General features: G+C 41.1%; 1 protein-coding gene across 9 annotated transcripts in view; it reads left to right on the forward strand.

The window, feature by feature from the left end:
• The window catches only part of LOC144685871 (kelch-like protein 3), a 180,146-nt gene that overhangs the window by 103,155 nt on the left and 61,062 nt on the right, over window positions 1-15,929 (forward strand). For all 9 annotated transcript variants that reach the window (XR_013577801.1, XM_078550866.1, XM_078550861.1 and 6 more), the window contains one exon: window positions 3,060-3,169. Coding sequence is in view for 8 of the 9 variants with exons in the window: in XM_078550866.1 (XP_078406992.1) it covers window positions 3,060-3,169 (110 nt within the window). In the remaining variant the exon portion in view is untranslated. The remainder of the gene's footprint in view (window positions 1-3,059; window positions 3,170-15,929) is intronic.

Genomic DNA, 15,929 nt, shown 5'->3' on the forward strand with positions numbered 1-15,929 from the left:
CACCAGCGCATTAGCACCTCAGTGGGAACTCGAACTAGTGTCCCGGGGCACAGTGCTGAGGGCACTTCACAGCCACTGGAGGAGCTGGCAGAGACAGAGTGCACATGGCGCCAGCAGTCGGAGGACTAAAGGGGACCAGGCACGTGCTCAATCAGTGCCTGATGATGTGCCTCTGGAGTCGTCTGCGATGCCGGGTGTGCGGGAGCATCTGGGGGAAATACATGAGGCTATGCTTGGCTTGGCCTCCGTTGTGGAAGAGTCTATGCAGACGATTGCTGAAGCAATGAGCCACATGTCCGAGTGCCACGTGTCCTCCATGGAGAGAATGGTGACTCTCGTGGAGAGCTTCCCCCAGGAGACCCATCAGGGCTTCCTGGGGATTCGCTGTGACCAGCAAGCTCTCACATCGGCATTGACCTCAGCTAGTCAGTGCCAGTGTGGGAGATGGTCTGGGCACCAGCTCAGTGCCCATCCATCCACGGTGAGCAGGGAGGTCCAAAGTGACCTCACGTCGGCGCAGCAGCTGCCTGTCGTCTCTGCGGGCACCTTTCAGGGCGCTCTGGATGAGGGCAGCAGCTCCTCCGCCCCTCTCCCAGTGAGCATAGCATCCGGTGAAGCTGTGATGACTGGGGAGCTGCCAGCTGTGGAACTGGCAGATCCCTCCCAGTCGGGGCCAGCACAGGCTCCACAGGCCAGAGGACACCCACCAAGGTCATCGAGGCCAACAGGACAGCAGAGTCAACTGACTGTCTCAGATGCCACTCCCAGTGATGGGACAACACCAAGACGTAGCACCCGGAAACGAAAACATAAGGCACCTTAGGCACAACACAGGTTTATAGCTGGTGCTTTTGTGTTGGCCTGAGATGAGGTCTTTATGATTTGAATTGGAACACCATTGTCATTTTTTTGGATTAAGTTTCTTTGCTTGTGATATTAAGTTCAGACATATGACCATGGCTGAGGGTGCCTCTTTTCTTCTGCATGTGTATGGTTTCCAAAAATGTTATGAGTGCTTTGTGGGACATTCAGCTTTATTAACAAGGCTCTTAGTTACAGTTCATAACCTGGCAGATTTGGCACTTAGGTGTCGAGTATGGAGCCTACAGCCCAGGCTTGTCCTGGAGGTCCATCTGTGGTGTGCTAGCTGAAGGTTCATTGGATTAAAGCCTCCCGTGTGTCCCTGCCTCCATGCAGTATGCCTAGGTCAGCACCTACCCCCTCAGCATTTCCCTGTGCGTGCTCATCTGCAGACTCACTGCTGGACTTGTGTGCAGCCACTGCGTCAACGTCGTCTTCATCCACTGCGTCCCCCTTTTCCAGCGCAAGATTGTGGAGAGCACAGCATGCAACCACTATCACCAACACACGATCTGGGAGGTACTGGAGTGCGCCCCCTGAGCGGTCCAGGCATCGGAAGCGCATCTTGAGAAGACCAATGGTTCTCTGCACCACAGCCCTTGTGGAGCTGTGGCTCCTATTGTACCGCTGCTCAGCTTCTGTTCTTGGATGGCGGAGAGGCATCATGAGCCACCTTCTGAGGGGATAGCCCTTGTCACCCAGCAGCCATCCATCCAGCCAGGCTGGAGCACTGAAGTGCCCCGGCACCTGGGAGTGTCTGAGGATGTAGGAGTCATGGGAGCTGCCTGGGTACCTTGCACAGACTTGTAGAATCAGCATCCTGTGATCACACAGGATGTATATCCTGGCAGCAGGATAGTGGCGTCTTCTGTGGCCCTTCCGTCTTAGTCTACCTCTTGGCCCTGCACCCCTTGTGCCTGCACCTGTCCCCCCCTGGAGGCTGAATGTGCACTCCTGGCCTCCTCAGAGGAGCTGCCTCCAGTGGAGAATTCAGCTCCCATTCCCAGGCTAAGGGAAGGCTTCTTGAAACCTGCAGGCCCAGAAAAGATAACTCACTGCAGTGTGCTGACCTGAAGGCTAAGAGTGCAGTCAAAGCAGCTGGTATGCGTTTTGAAGTACTGCAGATCACACAGGCAAGTTTCAAAACCTTTGAAAAATAAATGCTTGACTATTCACACTTGTGACCCCAGTGAGCCCTCTTATCCCACCCGTGGATGAGGTTTATACAAATGTCTCCTGCCTGCCTGCCCGTGGCGCCCATGCGCCGTCCCGAAGATTGCACGGGCGCCAAAAAATCAGCGTCTGTTGGGGAGTCAAGGGCCTTAAGTGGCCCGTTAATTAATGGCGGGTGTGCATCGGACATCATCGCGTGCCCGCCCAATGAAATTATCGCGATGGCGCGCAGTGACGTCGGGACGCTTGCCCGACGTCACCGAGCGGACGTGCAGGGCCTGTCCCCAAACGCCAAAGGGAAAATTCTGCCCTATATCACCATTTCTTCACCATTGCCAGATCAAAATCCTGGAGCTCTGTTCCTACCAGCACTGTAGGTGCACCTGCGCCATATGGACTGCAGCTGTTCAAGAAGGCTGCTCACCACCACCTTCTCAAGGGCAATTAGGGATGAGCAATAAATGTTGGCCTAGCCAGCAACACCCACATCCTGTGAAAGAATAAATAAAATGAGAAGTATATCTTTTGCCACATATCTTGCACAGGCTGATTTCAGGAGCGTTTGCAAAGTGTTCCTTCGAAAGCTTTAAATTAATTGAGATACATGCTCCACACTTTTTCACTGCTGTTCTAAAATGCAGCAATCCACAATTTTTAGTAATATTTTTTGGTGCTTTTCTTCATTTCTCCAACTGTACATAATGAGCATTGTAAAAGGTTTGTCTGGGCTTCTGTTAACCTTCAGTGTTGAACTGCACCATACCAAGGAATACGTACATTTATTACAAGCAGTATTAAGGTTCAAAAGAAGCACTTTGCTCAAAGTACTGTAGCAGCTGCATTACTAATAACTGTGAGCAGTCTTGAAGTATTGCTGAGGCAATATGTTGTCAACTACAGCAGGGAAACATGGTATTTACGTAACTGAAGTGGAGAATTTTGTGGTTCCAAAGAGAATTAGCAAAATCTGTTGTCTGTACAACCTGACCTTTATTGTTTCCTCTTATGTTCTTTTTCCTGAACAGAGCAACATTTTCCTGATGTTATGCTGGGTGAAGAATTTCTTAGTCTGAATTTGGATCAAGTATGCAGTTTGATATCAAGCGATAAGCTAACAGTTGCCTCAGAAGAAAAGGTACATGCCTTTCATTTATTAGATAAAGGTTTGAGTTTAAATGTAGTTGTTACTATCCTTGTAAAGACCGGTAACTTTAATGGAGAGATATGAAATTCCCAGTGACTGAAAAAATTGCATGTAAAGATTTCATGTTTTAAGACTTTTACTATAACAAACTAAAATCAACAAAGACTAAACATTAGGCAACTAATATCCTAACTGCAGAAATGGCATTTCCCCATCAGTTGATTAACACAACTGAAAAATAGTTTATGCCACATTTATACATTATCCCCCACACTCAGCAAAGCTATAGCCTTGTGGGTTAAGTCTGAAACTTGCCCTGACTATTCAACAGGCTCCCTTCTCCCTGCTACACCAGGGTGAGTCTTCAAGCATCCTTTGAAAGCCCCATCACCCAACCTCCTGAGTTTCATTGAACTGACTTCCAGCAACAAGGCATCTTGTGGAGACTTCTTGGTCTTTAAATATCTACAAGTTCCATCCCTTCAAACAGAGAATCCGTTGTTACTAGAATTCTTCTTGGTGATTAAGACACAAACTGCCTTTCTCTTTGCCTAGCACAGCAGCAGCTGTTTTCAGCCTCCTTCTCCAGGTGTCTGTCTGCCTGGGAGTCTGTGTATAGCAAGACCAGTTGTCCCTCTCTTGTGTCAGGGTGTGAAAACTGACACTTGATTTTCTATGGGTTTCGGCCTGTTCAACCTGATAGCTACCCCCATTCTAGGACATTCTGGTTTACCTTAAAGGAAATTGTTTGAAACATCAACGCCTTATAAAGCCTCGCATTAGTGGCATATCATACCATTGATTACCACCGTATCCATGATTAGAATGCGTTCCTGGTACAATGAGTATTCTGGCAGAGGAAGGGAGAATTTGACTTGGTATCCAAGAAAAAACTTTTGGACTTCACAAATTGTTCATCATTATGTCCATGTTTAAAATGAGAGAAGATTGACCTTGACCCACGTATTTCAAGATCTATAGAGTTCTAGCATGGTTCCTGCTTTCACAAGTAGTTTTTTTAACAAGAAAGCAGGGATCCACTGGCTTAAATTCCTTTCAAATTGATTTTACTAGGTATACTATCTGGAATTCTTATCTATAGCAGATACTTCCATTAAATTTTCTGCACATCACAGTTAAAACTGATTGTCAGGAGGTATGCCAAGATTATTTGCACATTTTTGGCCTTTGTAACTTTTCGTGTCCAACAAATCCCGTTTGGGCTTGTCTGATAACTGGCCTATCCTGTGTGCAAATCTGAAAAACTGGGAAGTTGACAAAAGAAGTGATCATGCGTGTGATTGTTATTTTCAAATTAAGAAAGTCTTTGCTTTTACTTTCAGAACATAGATGTTACTGCACAGCACTTCATTTTCATCTTGTGAATGTTCTGAGATGCTTTTTTTTACTTCTAGACAGTATAATTGCTTTTTTCATGTTTAAAGCTACTGGTACATCAATCTCAGTGTGACATGAAGCCACTTGGGGAGAATCGTGTGATAGATCCTTAGGAAGGGCCTGACAAAAATCTGGGCGCATACACGCACAAAAAAACACACATGCCTCTACAAGCCAGTCATTGCTTGGAGTTGGATGCCATAGTTTCACCATTAGTCACCCACATAACGTTCTTTATATGGTGCTGGCCCTGTAATGAATAAATATTAAAAATAACATGGATACAAAATGAATTGACGTTTCTGAATGATGCTAAATGGGTGCTAGCAGTTATTTTTAATAACTAATCTGGGATATTGATATAATGCATACACCAGAGTAAAATTTGTGACTTTAATTTGACGATTTACTGAAAGAATGTTTTGAGTAAAGGTATATCTAGCTTAATGTACTCTATAAAGCAAACACACCCCTTAAAATTGGTAAATGAGTAATTTTTCGATTGCTGTATCACACCTGTTACTTAATAAGGGAATTTCAAATCTAGCACGGATAAAGCCTCATTGGCTTTATACGACCTGCATGAAATAAGTTTAGCATGGCTAAGGCACGAAAGTGTCCTTAATTTGGCAGTAATTGGCATTTTTACTGAGAGACCAAGAAGATAACTGCTAGGGAGATAGAAAATGTCATTCTGATGCAATGCAGTGATGTTGTCTGCCTTGTCACAGTGGTAGCAATCTCACTTTGGAATCAAAAGGTTGTGGTTCAAACCCCATTCCAGAAACTGAATATGTAATCTCGCTGACACTTCACTCCAGTACCAAGGGAATATGCTTTACAATTGAAGGCGTTGCCTTTAGGATGATGCATTAAACCGAGGCCCAGTATGGACCCCTCCGGTAGATGTGAAAGATTCCCACAGCCTATTGCAGAAGAGTAAGAGAGACTTGGAGAAATTTGTATTCCTTAATCTCCTGAGATTTGGGTCAAAGGCAAATTGGTAGGCAGGATTTATGGAACTTTACTTTTCACATACCCAAATAGCCTTCCTGGGCAGTGATAACAGTTGATGCTGAAATAGGTGAAAATATTCTATTGTCCCACCATAACAATGACTATCTTGAATAACATGAAAGTCCACAAAAAAAAGGTCAAGGAAAATGAGAAATTGATTCTCTAATTTGGAAATGATCAAGTTTTTAAGAGGTTAAAGATTGCAATTAATGTATAGTTGTAAAAAATTCATATGTCCCCTTTTAAATCTCTGATACATACTCCAAAACTCCTCTTGGACCAGCATGAAACACCTCGAGGCTTTTCCACAACACCGTAATAGAATATATTTATGTATATATTTATAATACTGGGTTTGTCTAAACTCTGGTTTAGCTGGTTTTGTCTCTGGAGTATTAAAGGAAACACTTAAATTCCTTCGGGAAAAGGAGGTTTTATTAATGGAACTTACGAGTGCAGTGTTACGATCATACCTAATGTTATTCGCTGAGCAATCCAAATCCCAGAGGGAAACTTTTCTTATTGATCATAGCTTTTTTTTATATTTTGAAAGCAAGGGGAAAACTACTGATCCCAGAAGCATAGAATCCCAGTAACACTTTTAGGATTTTAAAATTAAAAGATTTATTAACAAGAAGAAAAAAAACTTAAACACACGAGTAAAATTACACAGCTGAAACAGTCTTACAAAATATTCCCCCCCCAAAAAACCCACTTGGTCAGAATGCACTAGTAGACTACTTGGCAATAGCTCTCTTATAGATTTCTAGCCATAAAAACCCAGTAATATTATCCAAGGCAAAAGCTGCTGCTACTTAATAAAGTATATGACTTCTCAGTCTCTTCCACTCTACTGTGAAAATCTGAAGGAAGTTCAGAAACAGACTGCTATCTGAAAACAGACTTTTCTGGCTTGTAACTGGATAGCTGCTTCAAATTCAACTTTTCTCAGCACAGATCTGGTCTCAGGACATGTGCTCCACACAGCCACCTCGACTAAACATCTCCCTTAAATATCTTTTTTTCCCCTTTCATCCTACATTCCATTGTCCTAAGCACCTTTTAGAGCTCAACTTATCTAAAATATAGAAATCTTTTGTGCCTTCCTATTGCCTCCACTTCCGGGTCAAATAAAACTTAACCTTCCCTTGTTTACTTATGAGACCTTTGTAAGTTGTAAAAGCCCCTTAAACTCCCTTTGAAATTTAGCAGCTGAAAAGTTATGTCCTTACCTATCACCTAATGCAAATTTTAAAACCCAGCTTATTTACTTGTAATTCCAACTTCACCATAGCCTCTCATAACAATGCATGCATCTAGTACCTTTACCTTTCATCTCTCAGAGATGAGAGCAGTCTTTACTAACCTTCCCCCAGTTTAATTACCTATGGACATGCACAGGCATGTACATACGCACGCGTATATACACACACACACACACACACACATATACAACCTTCTTTAAAGAATACCACCACATTCCCAAAAATAGAAAAAAAAACCTCTTCACAACAGTTAAATCCAGTTTGAAAATTTCTTGTCTCCAGACTGTACAATAAACATCACAGTTCTGCTGGGCCGCCAGTCACTAAACCTGTAAAATTTGATCCAAATTCTTTTCTATCATCTTGTACTCTAGGCTGCTGCCAATCAATACTATTACCTGGCTACCAAAGAATGATTAAAAAGGGCTAAGTGCTAAGCGCCAACTGATTACGATGAAGGACGCGCTACATAATTGGGATGAGCTCAATTTACATGGCGCAAAAAAAGCATGTAGCATAGTGGACATAGAACCAAAGTAATATTTAACTGTAAGGCCGTATGCTGCGGAAATAGTCTGTTTTCATTCAGAATGGGGTGTACTCATTAATAATTCAAAGCCTATAAGATTAGTTTAGCTAGAATAGCCAAAAATGAATTTTGTGATAAACCAATCTCACCCCATGTAATTTTATGATGATTAATCACTTTTTAAATATTTAGTCAGTAATTTTAGCTGTGAAAGTGCTTAATTTCATAGATTTCTGGATATGTTATAGAAGATATAAATTGTGAAAAAATCCATGAATTATAAAGGTTGGTCATGATTTTGCAGTGGTAATGACGGCGCAACCGTCAATGTTCACCATTAATAATCCACTGAAAATGACAGCAAATTTGGGAGTCTGCCGCATGCAGAAATCCAGAAGTTGTTGTCTGATTCTCCAAAGGGTATGCTGTTGAGGCACCCCCAGACTACAATCAATTGGGAAACTAATGAACTATGAACTTTCATTCTTGCACTGTTCATCTTGCTGTAAAAATTCTTGAAAAAGTTGCACTTTGATTGGGTTTTTAATGGCATACTAATTTTAAAATTACTGCTTCACTGGTCTTGAAAAGTTAGTTTTATATTTGTGGAATGTCAAATTTCTCCATTATGTGTAAAAATAAAATTCCACATTTTAAAGGAAAGAATGATTTTTATCTTTAGCTTCTATCTTAATTCCATCATGGTCATTGAGCTCACCATCTGACATTCTCAATTAAAAGTACAGAGATACAGTGCATTTAACTTCTCAGTTTGCTGTCCATGAGAATACTTCAATGTGATTGTATGCTTACTCTGCTTGTTGACATCGCTGCTGCTTGAAGATTCCCTTGACTTGGTGCAAATTTAAATTGCTGCTGAGAAAAGTGAGATCGCTAAATCTTTGTGTACAGCTTTATTTGAGATTGGCGCCGAATGGCATTGCTTTGCTGCAGACCACAAAATCTGGGTCATTAAAAACATTCGGATTTCAGATATTTACAATGGGCATCAAGGATATAATTTTGTAGTGTTACTAATGAAGGAAGCATTTTGGTTAGTGATATTCATTAACAGCAATGTTATAAATTTCCATAGTACTAAATTCATAAAACTACATGTATGGCAATTACATTACTGGGGATATTCATGCATAACCAGCTGATTTGATCTCCTTAGCATTTCAAGATTCAAAATAGTCTTGTGGCCAATAACATTACTGTGCTGCTTATCACTATTTTAATTGCATTACAAGGTATCTGACTGTTGACCAAGATTTATATGGATAAATTTTCTTTTGGAGGTTGTAGGATTCTGAAATCCAATTTAACATTAATTTTAAGACTCAGGGTCTGACCAAAAATGAAACCACTGGGTACGAGTGTGTTTAGACAAGGTTCACAAATTTATTAAGTTATCAAAACAAGTAAGTTATCAAAGCAAGGCAATGGGCCAAGTGCTGGTAAATGGGATTAGGTAGGTAGGTCAGGTGTTTCTCATGTGTCGGTGCAGACTCGGTGGGCCGAAGGGCCTCTTCTGCACTCTGTGATTCTGTGAAGTACAACAAAAGTGACTTGACAAGGCTGTGGACTTGACTGATTCACCACAGAATACCAGCCCTTGGTTGGTTGGGGTGCTGTCTCTTCTGAAATTCTTCTTCTGTCTTCTTTCTGCTTTCTGAGCACACTACCACTGAAAAGCAGGCTTTATTAACCCTTTCCAAATCACAAACACAGCCTTACCAATAGTATCCCTGAACTCTGGTCCAGGCAGTGCATGCTTAGATTCTGACTGGCTAGGTGAGGCATGTACAGTGCAAGGTCACCACCTGATGTCCATTCTTCCAGGATAGGAAGCATGATTAGCTCATTTTGTCTGAATTCCTAACTAAATCAGACACTTCTCTTACTTTGTCTGTGTGTTGTTGTTGATTAGATCAGTTGCTTTTAAATGAAGCTTTGTGGGTAGAGTTTAGGAATAAAAAAGGGGCAGCCACATTGTTAGGTGTTTATTATAGACCCCCAGATAGTGGGAAATTGAGGAGCAAATATGTACACAGTTTGTGGAGGTGTGTAAAAACAATAACAATAGGGTAATTATATTAGGTGATTTCAACTTTCCCAACATCAGTTGGGGTAGACATAGTTTTATGGGCTCAGATGGAGTGGATTTCTTGAAATGTATACAGGAGAACTTTTTAGGTCAATATGTAGAGAGCCCAACAAGGGACGGCACAGTGCTGGACCTAATTTTGGGGAATGAAGCCGGACAGGTGGCTGAGGTGGTGGTGGGGGAGCATTTTAGTGATAGCGACCTCAACATGGTACAATTTAAGCTTGTTATGGACAAAGAAATAGACAAGTTGCAAAAAAAATGTTTTGGATTGGGGGGAGTGAATTTTAGTAACACAAGGCAGGATCTGGCCAAGGTAGACTGGGAACAGCTACTTGTGGGGAAATCTACAGAGGAGCAGTGGGGGGCATTCAAAAAGGAAATGGGGAAGGTACAGGCTCAACATGTTACCTCTAGGGTGATAGGAAGGAGTAACAAGCCCAGAGAACCATGCATGACCAGAGATATTCAGGATACGATGAGAAGGAAAAGAGAGGCTTTTAGCAGGTACAAGGGAAGCAAATCAGTGGAGACATTAGTGGAGTACAGAAAGTGCAGGGTGGATCTTAAGGAAGCAATTAGGAGAGCAAAGAGGGGATATGAGAAAGCTCTGGCTGGTAAAAGTAGGGAAAATCCCAAGATATTCTATAAGTATATCAATGGGAAGAGGATAACCAGAGAAAGAGTAGAGCCCATTAGGGACCAAGAGGGCAATCTATGGGTGGAGCCAGAGGACATCGCTAGAGTTTTGAACGAATACTTCACATCCGTCTTCACCCAAGAGAATGAGGATGAAGGTATCGAACTCGGGGAAAGAGACTGCGAGGTTCTTGAGCAAATCGATATAGGGAGTGACAAGGTAGTGGAGGTGTTGGCAGGCTTAAAAGTGGGCTGGATGATCTGTGTCCCAGACTGCTGAGGGAGGCAAGGGAGGAGATTGCAGGGGTTCTGACCCAAACTTTTAATTCACCTCTGGCACGGGGGAGGTGCCAGAGGACTGGAGAACAACTAATGTGGTTCCGCTATTTAAGAAAGGTTGTAGAGATAAGCCAGGGAACTACAGGCCAGTGAGTCTCACATCAATGGTAGGGAAACTATTGCGAAAATTCTGAAGGAGAGAATTTATCTCCACTTGGAGAGGCAAGGTTTGATCAGGGATAGTCAGCATGGCTTTGTCAGAGGGAGGTCATACCTACCAAATTTGATTGAATTTTTTGAGGAGGTGACCAAGTGTGTAGATGAAGGTAGTGCAGTTGATGTAGTTTATATGGATTTCAGCAAAGCCTTTGACAAGGTCCCACATGGGAGACTTATAAAGAAGGCAAATGCACATGGGATACAGGGTAATTTGATAAGGTGGATTCAAAATTGGCTTAGTTGTAGGAGACAGAGGGTGACGACAAAAGGATGCTTTAGTGACTGGAAGCCAGTGTTGGGTTATTATTAGTCATCTATGTCGTTTATATAAACGACGATGTGGGGGTAGGATTAGTAAATTTGCGGATGACACAAAGATTGGCCGGGTGGTTAACAGGGAGGTTGAGTGTCTTGGGCTACAGGAAGATATAGACGGGATGGTCAAATGGGCAGATAAGTGGCAGAGGGAATTTAACCCTGAAAAGTGTGAGGTGGTACACTTTGGAAGGAATATTTTGACAAGGACGCATTCAATGAGCGGCATGGCACTAGGAAGTTCTGAGGAACAAAGGGACCTTGGCGTGTATGTCCATAGATCTCTGAAGGCGGAAGGGCATGTTAGTGAGGTGGTGAAAAAGGCATATGGGACACTTGCCTTTTTCAATCGAGGCATAGATTACAAAAGTAGGGAGGTCATGTTGGAGTTGTATAGAACCTTGGTGAGGCCACAGCTGGAGTATTGTGTGCAGTTCTGGTCGCCACATTATAGGAAGGATGTGATTGCACTGGAGGGGGTGCAGAGGAGATTCACCAGGATGTTGCCTGGGATGAAACATTTAAGTTATGAAGAGAGGTTGGATAGACTTGGGTTGTTTTCGTTGGAGCAGAGAAGGCTGAGGGGCGACCTGATCGAGGTGTACAAGATTATGAGGGGCATGGACAGGGTGGATAGGGAGCAGCTGTTCCCCTTAGTTGAAGGGTCAGTCACGAGGGGACACAAGTTCAAGGTGAGGGGCAGGAGGTTTAGGGGGGTTGTGAGGAAAAACTTTTTTACCTAGAGGGTGGTGACGATCTGGAATGTGCTATCTGGGAGGGTGGTGGAGGCAGGTTGCCTCACATCCTTTAAAAAGTACCTGGATGAGCACTTGGCACGTCATAACATTCAAGGCTATGGGCCAAGAGCTGGTAAATGGGATTAGGTGGGTAGGTTAGGTGTTTCTCACGTGTCAGTGCAGACTCGATGGGCCGAAGGGCCTCTTCTGCACTGTGTGATTCTGTGACTGTCTGCTTTTTGGAGGCCAACCTGCTGGGTGATATATTTTACTGTGGCTGTAGCGTTTGGAATGGCTATTTTACTTTCAAAAACATATTGCAAAGCTATTTGTAACTTTAAACCAAGCTATATCAAGCTAATACAGAGGATTACAAAGTAGGCAATACTTAAAAATCTATACCAAGTGGGTGCAACATAAGTGGATAGCAATCATCAGTATTTACAAGGTGGGCTAGGTAAAATATTCTTACAAATTCAGTTGGTACAGTCACAAGTGATAAAAATCAAAAGGGATTGTGAAGTTAAACTTGATACAAAAAATACATTTAGATACTTTGATTCTGTATTATAACTACACTAAACTAACTTCCATCAATCCTGTTATTTCAGTTAGCTCAAAATGGAAAATATGTTTCTCACCCTTCTGCGTTTCATGGCATTGTTTATAACAGACTGTATTGTAAGGATAGAAGTGTTTGAGAAACATTGCCTGAGTTTAGCTGACCAGCATCTCAAAGAATTATCAAATTTTTTTTCCAGCAACACTGGTGCAATATTTAATTATTAAAACCTGACTAAAACCTTCCAAACAACTTCCATACTGATGTTAGGTATAATCCAACTTTGTGAGATATTCCGATCACCATTACTGCTCATTTTCTTCCACCATTTCAGCTTCTATACTGTTGTCCCTGGCTCACAGACCTAGCCAGTGACTTACTTCTGTCAATGCTGCCCTACATCTGGCTGCTGGAAGGTGTCTGACAGCAGCCCTAGTTGATCACTTGATGAATTTTATTTTATTTTATGTCACTCCAGACACCCTTCAAAAAGGTAGTTCTTTTAAAATTAGCATTTACTTCTATTTTACATTAAAATAGTCATTTTAAGAATCCTTTGCAAATTCAAGCCCCATTTTTCTTTCTAAGAAAATTTGATGAGTGATCTTAACAAAGCTGATGTTTTTCACGATATGAGGTATACATTGTAATAAGGTAGGAAAGGTATTGTAACTTTGTTTTGGTGAATATTATTTGTGTGTACTTCTGCACAGGAGCCTCTTTAATCTTTGCTTAGTTCAAGAAATAAGTCCACTGGAAGGTCATAGCCAGTGTTTTAGCATCTGTTACCAACAGTAAAGTTTTATGATTAACTAAGAAAAAGTGAGCAGTGTGATTTATTTTGACTTTTGGTGCATAACTTCATTTAGTTTACGTAGTTAAATGTAGCTTTGGGGCTGTTGTGTCTCGCATATATAGCGTGTCAAGTTCAAGGACGAGGAAACAGAATCCACATGCCACAGGGCAGATGCCTCCTTCGTTCAAGTTTTAAAACCAGACTGCCTTTATCTTTAATATGATCCTCAAATAAAAAACTTACCAACACTTAACTGCCCCAATTACAATCTTAAAAGAATATTTCGCTGATATGTTAATTAAAGGAAATAGAATATGACATCTGTCACCCATACAATATTCTGGATTACTTCAGAATTATAGATGAATCCTTGAGTACCTCAAATCTGGCAACCTCAGGACCGAGTTATTGCCGGATTTCAGAACTTGCTGCTTTTTAGGGGAAAAATATCAGAACGCTTTAATTCAAATTGGAATGCCTTATTTCAGCAATGTAAGTTAATGGCCACGTCACTGCTGATATTAATTTACTTCTCATGCATTGGACTTAATAACTTCATGCCTTTCCCCACTTCCCTGCATCAGTGCACCCTGTTTAAAATGTGAAAAGATTAAACTGAAATTATGTTAAAAATACCCTGTAGTTGTAGCAGAAAACTATTTGTTTTTTATTAGTGCAAGATTGTACAATACTCTTTAATACCTCTCTTTGAACTGACTCGGGCCAACTGCAAGAAGGCAACTAGTACCCATGGAACTTAAAGTCTTTTGGGAATCAAGTGTAATGTTTGAATTTAAGCTTTTGGGTTTCTGCTTGGGTGGCCTTAATGGCATCAAAGCATGATACAGGTATCCTGTACTATAGCAAGAATAGGCATATGTCCTGATTCCAAGTACAAATATAGCTAAGTATTCTACCCCTTTGGATTCTTCAAGAGTCTTTTGTTCTTCCGGGGGGAGTTCTGCCACATATGCGCTGGGTCAGGTGGGTTCAAGGTACGCTGGAGCATTGGAAAAGATGTCTGGTTTTTGGACGCCACTGGTTTTTGGGTAGCCAGATTTAACGCACTGTAGCTGTACAATATGTTATGGCACAGCAGATGGTAAATGCCGAGCTGCTCAAATCCCAGAGGGAAATTTTAAACAGCTGCCAAAACGGTTTTTGCAATTTGTATAGTATGGGGAGCGGTCCTGAAATCAGGAAATGATTTCCCTGACTACTTGTGATGATTTTATAGTAAAGTAAACGTTTATTAAAAGAATAAAGAAAAAAATAAAACAAGGTTACATTTAAACACAAGAATGGCTTCACACAGTAAGCAGCACTTTAAAACAGTTCCACAAATCTTAACTTAACTATCCTCAGAGCTAACCTTTCCCTTTTCTGTTCAGCAACTATCCTTAGATTTTAAAATCTATAGAATTCCAGTGATTTTTACCACACTGTGCCTTTTACCCTTGGGGTGCCCTCTGAGGCTGACAGCAACTGGGACTTCTGGTCTGGCCTTGCCCACACTGTCGTCTTGGAGTTCTGCCCAGCTATCCTGCTGCCTTCTGGGAGATCTGACCAGCCTGTCACATAGGCTTCAGTATTTCTATAAATGCATTCCTTCCCTTTGATCTCTCTATTGTTTCAACCAATCTCTTCAGGAATCCTTTTTTCCCAGCATTGATTAAATCCTCCTTTACTTTAGCTCTTAGACTTGTAAAAACAAACTTACCCTATCTTTACCTCACTTCCTTGCACCTTTTCACAACCTGCATATATCCCCCTTTGAACTAAAACAACTCAATTCAAACTATTCCTGTTACTGCTTTATATAAAACTCTGAAGTTCCTCTTGGTTCAGTAACATGTCAAAACCACTTGTTGTTGACTTTAGACACTTGCCGTCACTCTGGCTCTTAATCGAATTACAACCTGACTTTCAACACATAAGAAAATACGCCAGGGTTATTACCAGAAGAAAAATATTACAATTTCTTGTTTTCTTGACAAATAGAAATTGGCATCTACAGATGATAATTCTATTTTTTCACCATCATAAAGTGCCACTGGACTATATCTAAATAATGTTTCACTTAATGGGTTTACAGTTTTAGTAAAAGTTACTAAACCTATTTTTGAAAATGGTTGCTGTAGTATCTTTGTACTAGAACAGCATATATTTAACATTTTAAAATGTTCATTATATACTTGTTCTGCAGTATAATAAGTACTTTTGTTTAAACAGTTCCATAATTTTCCCCATCCAATTTAACTATTATAAATACTAATATATGAAAGGGATTTAGCTTGTTCATTTTCCAGTACTACGACAGTTGTACACTTTAAGCCAGTTCTCATTACTTTCTATTCATGTTCAAGCAATAGTTTACTTTCTGCGTACTGATACAATCCTGATCTCTTCAAACCCTTGTACAAACACCAAACTAACTGATGGTGTAAATTAGGCAAAACATTTTAAAGCTGATATTGGGAAGTTTGTGTAAGAATTGCTCGCTTGACTTGATGCCCTACTACTCAATGCAATACTAGTATAGTTTTAACTTGTTAATTTACTGGAATTTTTGAGGGGTAATTTAAGCAATGGATAAAGGATATTGTAGTAGTTATAGTTCACTTATATTTTCAAAAGTTTTTTGATGCATTCCCTCCTGTGAAGCTAATAAGGATAAACTCAAGGCTATGGAACAATTGTCAAATTTTGCTTGCTAATGCTCCCACAAAACATTTTGGGATGTATTACCATGTTAACTGTGCTTAATAAATGCAAGTTGTTGTCCAGATGGTTAGAGAAGTAACATGTAACAGAAACCACAGGGAATATGGTAGATTTTAATGTGCATAGTTATAAACTAATATATATATCATATTAAGTAAGTT

This window comes from Cetorhinus maximus, chromosome 10, assembly GCF_964194155.1.
Source record: "Cetorhinus maximus chromosome 10, sCetMax3.hap1.1, whole genome shotgun sequence".
NCBI classification, from domain to species: domain Eukaryota; kingdom Metazoa; phylum Chordata; class Chondrichthyes; order Lamniformes; family Cetorhinidae; genus Cetorhinus; species Cetorhinus maximus.